General features: G+C 26.7%; 1 protein-coding gene across 4 annotated transcripts in view; it reads left to right on the forward strand.

Moving 5' to 3' along the window:
• LOC122635238 (prolactin-releasing peptide receptor-like) overlaps positions 1 to 5302 on the forward strand; it is a 74017-nt gene that overhangs the window by 12744 nt on the left and 55971 nt on the right. For 3 of the 4 annotated variants that reach the window (XM_043825201.1, XM_043825203.1, XM_043825202.1), the window contains exon 3: positions 2105 to 2395. In XM_043825201.1, coding sequence (XP_043681136.1) covers positions 2105 to 2350 — 246 coding nt within the window. In that variant the 3' untranslated portion in view covers positions 2351 to 2395. Of the gene's footprint in view, positions 1 to 2104; positions 2396 to 3632; positions 3762 to 5302 lie in introns of those variants that run through there. The other variant, XM_043825204.1, reaches the window with a different exon arrangement.

Raw genomic sequence — 5302 nt, forward strand, 5'->3', positions numbered from 1 at the left:
TATATATATATATATATATATATAGAGAGAGAGAGAGAGAGAGAGAGAGAGAAGCGAAAGTAATTTTCAGAAATATTCGAATTTCATTCATTAAAGACAAATCAAAAATTTATGTATCGTTACGATTGATAATATTCATTGAAATTTATTTTATATGATTTTTTTTATAAGAAGAAATTATTAATCTTTTTCTTTCACACATACATTCCTCATTAATTTTACATTTGCAATAAGTCTTCGAGTTTAATATTATTTTATTCTTGCAATAATACTCCGCGTTGAATTTTATTTTGATCTATTTTAATCTATTTTAATAATTCTTTATTTTTTTGCATTAATTTTATATTATATCCCCAAATAAGATATCCGAGTTTAATATTATTTCATTTTCATTATAGATACTTTTTCTAATTTAATTTATTAATAATTTATTAATATCTGCAATAATTCATTGAGTTTAATAATATTAATGCACTTTCGTTTTTTTTTCTTCTTCTTCTTTTTTTTTTTTATTTTGTCATTGACATTTTTGCAGCAACTACTATATTATTTTGATCGATTGATTTATTTTCTCTTTTTCTTTTTTCTGTCATCGATCTTTCTAAGTCGTAATAGAAGGGCAGTTCTGCTGTCATCAAATGAAATTTGATATCGATTGAGAGTATATTGATGCCGGTCGTTACATCAATGCATTGTTACGTTTAATTACAAATTTTGATGATCGAATATCCGTTCTTGAAGGGTAAACGTGCATGCAATTAACCATGCGTACGTCATTTGTGAGGTTACTCCTAAAATCTATATATATATATAGATAAGTACATGAATACAAGCGTCGTATATACATACGTGCTGTCATCTGAAAATTATTCGAGATGCAAATATCAGATTACGAAGAGATCATTCCAAAAATATGTGTATATGTGCGTACATATATATATGTATGTATACACGTATGTATGAATGAATGAATGAATGAATGAATGAATGAATGAATGAATGAATGAATGAATGAATGTGTGTATATATGTGTGTATCTGTGCGTGCATATATATGTATGTATGTATGTATGTATGAATGAATGAATGAATGAATGAATGAATGAATGAGTGTGTGTGAGAGAGAGAGAGAAGGAGAGAGGGAGAGAGAGAGAGAAATACGGAAATGATAATAAAAGAAAAAAGAAAGAAAGAAATAAAAAGAAAAAAGAAAAAAAAGTAGTTAGATAAAAATGTTGTTAAAATATCAAAATCTTTTTTAAAGAATAAATACGAAGATAATAGAAATGTAGTAAATACGATGTATGTACTTATGTATATGGTTACGTAGGTTACGTAGGTTATTCACTAACGTACACAAACTCTCGAGACGTTAATGATAATAAACATTATTCAAGGGTAACAACTATTGCTTAGTTCGGTCGGAGTTACCGTGGAGTATAGACGTTACTTTTCAACGAGCTCTTACTTCACATACGTACAGGATTAATATATATCATATAATATATAGTACGTATATATATATATATATATATATATATATATATATAATTTATTACACTGATTAGTATACGTATATTATAGTATATTATATATCGATATAAGATATTGCGTAGTATGTTATTGCATGTATATTATTAGTAATGGTATATGTATAGTATATAACATAGTATAATAATGTAGCATAGTATACTATAATATAGTACATATATATATATATATATATATGTATGTATAAATATAGTATACAAATTTATATAATAATATACATATAACATGGCATATAATATATACATATGAATTAGTATAATAAATAATATCAATATATCAATATTAAAATAAATTAATTACAATTAATATTACAATATCATACATTACTCATATATATTCCATCATAAATAATTAGTCACGAAAATTAATATATTATATTACGTCGCAAATAATATTCATTAGAAATTTCTACGATCGAACACGTATCGTTGCTTGAAAAAATAGACAATAACTTTGCGAGATTTCGTACTGTATACATCGAACGTATACAAACGATAACCTTTATTATTTTCCTTTCTTCTTCTTTTATTTTCTTTTTTCTTCTTTCCTTACAGGTTCTACCCTGTTTCTCAAGGACGTCGACGAACAATACACCGCGATTAACGGAGGGTTGCAGAAGCGAGAAACTCTGCAATGGAAATAATACTGTACAAGAAAGTCTATTACCTAGTCAAGCAATCAGGGTCCAGGTGACACAGGGTTGCGAAATGATAACCTTGAATCCAACGACGACGAATAATACGAAGGATCAGGATCGTCGTTCGAGCACGTCCAAGGATTTCGAAGATGCCATTCTCTAAAAGGAATCATAAGCTTCGTTCAACAGCTGTGCTTTTTGAAGTTTGGTTCGTACATATATTTAATATATATATATATATACACGTTTACATGCACACGCGTACATACATACGTACTAATTTTATTTCGTATATGCCTTCACATACAACATATATACATACATACATACACGTACACACGTATATAGATACAAATTTTAGTTCGTATATACATTCAACATATATATATATATATATATATATATATATATATGCACACATATATATACATACACGTATAAAGATACATATGTACAAATTTAGTTCGTATATGCATTCAAAAAACACACACACGTACGTACGTACAAATTTTAGTTAATATATACATTCAACGTACATATATTACACATACACACACACATATATATATAATATATAGACACACGTACACATACATACACGTACTTATAAGATGAATACGTAAAATATATTTCTCTCTCTCTCTCTCTCTCTCTCTCTCTCTCTCTCTCTCTCTCTCTCTCTCTCTCTCTTTCTTTCTTTAATCGAAAACTTGAAGTAATCGTCGAGGATTCTTTTGATGATCCTTTGGAACAAAACCAAAGAAGGAACCTCAGAAGCGTCTTTCTTTACCACAAACGAAAACGGGTGGAAATGCAATTTTCACGAAAATCTTATGTTAGTAATACTACGCCAAGCTGTTTGATATTCAAGACTTTTCTCTTTCTTCTTTTATTTACTGCTATACGTGCACACCACCGACGACGTCGCTTTGAGATATATCTACCAATAAGTGTCTTCTCCTTTTCTCTCTTCGTTTTATTTCTTTGTTCTTTATTCTTGTCCTTATTTTTTTTTTTCTTTAGTTTTATTTTATTGTATTTTTTTTTACCTTTTCCTTTTTATTTTCTTGTCCTTTTCTTTCGTTTCTATCGTTTACTTATTAAACTCTGCTTATCATAGTTCCCAGACAAAGATATTTTTATTTATTCGATTTTATTCATACTTTTAATAACGTTTACATTTCTAAGTTTATTTGAATATTTCTAATTGTTATTTCATAATTTTCTTTCAGTATCGCATTTTCTATCGTATAATAATTTCTTGTTTAATTTTTATTCGAGAATTGCAAATTTTGATAGACGCTGGATACTTGTTGGTACTTTGATGGATTTCTATCTTCTATTTATTTATTTATTTATTTATTTTCTTTTTCTATCTTTTTTATTTTCTTTTATTTTTTTTTTTAATTTTTTCTTTTTCTTTTTCCCCCTCTTTTTTTTTTTAGATCATCCATTTTCTCCATCAAACGTATGTTCACTTTATTCGTGAATTTTAGCAGATATTCGAATCTTCGTTAATCGCAAGGAAAACAAATTTTATTTATTTTTTATTCGTTTTTTATTGGTTCATCCGTTTTATTTGACGTCCGTCATATTTCTATTTATTTTATTTGCTTCAATAATGCGTTTTTTTTTCTTTTCTAATGGCCTTTTATTCGTGATTGAAATTTCAAAAATGATTGAAATATTCGTGTTTGAGACTTTGATTAATCGTAGAAAAGAAACAATTTCTATTTCTAATTCTTTCATTTATTTTATTTTATTTTATTTTATTGACTCATTCGTTTTCCCAATGTCAAATGATACAAAACTTTATCATTTTCTTTTTGCTTATCTTTATCGAATTATCTCGTTGAATTATTTTTGTTTTAATCCATAATCTCAGTTTTTTCTCTGGTGCCTCGTAATTCCTGAATTTATTGGAGGACATTAACACGTTTTTGTTGCCGTTAGAATTATGGACGAACTGTAGTCAATCTTTTTTGGTTTCACGTTTTTAAAATGTTCGTAAAAGTCGCTCCTTTTTTTTTTTTTAGACTAAAACCGCTTAACCGTTATCGTATTATACCTACGTAAAATTTTCTCAAAAAAAAAAAAAAAAAAAAAAAAAAAAAAAAAAAAAAAAAAAAAAAAAAAAAAAAAAAAAAAAATGAAAATAGAAAAAAAATATCCATCGAATAATACAGATCAAATTGAAAATTTTATTTCATATTTTTAAGTTAGATAGAAAAAGAAATAAGGGCATAATAGTTTGTTTCTATCAATCTTGAAATAAACATATTAATGTATATATTAATCTCTAATAATTTTAATTAGAAACGTTGACACTAAAAATTACGATTGGAACTTTAAAATTGTTGTTTAAATAAACTCATCACTCGTCTATTTACACAATGAATCATTAAACATATACGATTAGAAATATTGTAAATAAATTAATTACACGTCTACTGCGTATTTAAATAACGAATCGTTCATAAAATTACGTTCTATTTTATCGACAAAGTTTCTCTACGAATTATAATGGAAACTATAAATTGTTCTTTTTTTTTTTTTTTTTTTTTTTAAATAAATTAACGATCTACTCGTATAATTATTTAGGTAACGAATCGTTGAATACTATGTACGTTCTATTTTATCAACGAAGTTCATGGAAAAATTATAATTCGAACTTTACGAAAGTATTACGTCTTTAAATATTCACATCGAACAAAAGGAATCATTAAAAACAATATGTATACTTTCGTACGTTCTATTCTATCGATATAGTCTCTCGAGATTCGAAATTTAATTACAATTCATTTGAAAGTTATATAATTTTGTACTTGTATATTGGATTGGATTCGTAAGTATCGAATAAAATACGTAATCTTGCAAAGGAAATTCGCTTCAAAGGATATTGCTTCGAAGTTCGTTTCACGACTTAGACAAAGATAAGATAAGATGAAATTGTATTTACAGGGGTAGTTACACAACTAAATCATAGCGCGTTAGTTACAAGACGTTTGGAGTAGGAGAAAGAAAGAAAGAAAGAAAGAAAGAGATAGACAGAAATAGAGATAAAGATAAAGAGAAAGAGAGAGAGAGAGAGAGAGAGAGAGAGAGAGAGAGAGAG

This window comes from Vespula pensylvanica, chromosome 17 (genome assembly GCF_014466175.1).
Source record: "Vespula pensylvanica isolate Volc-1 chromosome 17, ASM1446617v1, whole genome shotgun sequence".
Lineage (NCBI taxonomy): Eukaryota > Metazoa > Arthropoda > Insecta > Hymenoptera > Vespidae > Vespula > Vespula pensylvanica.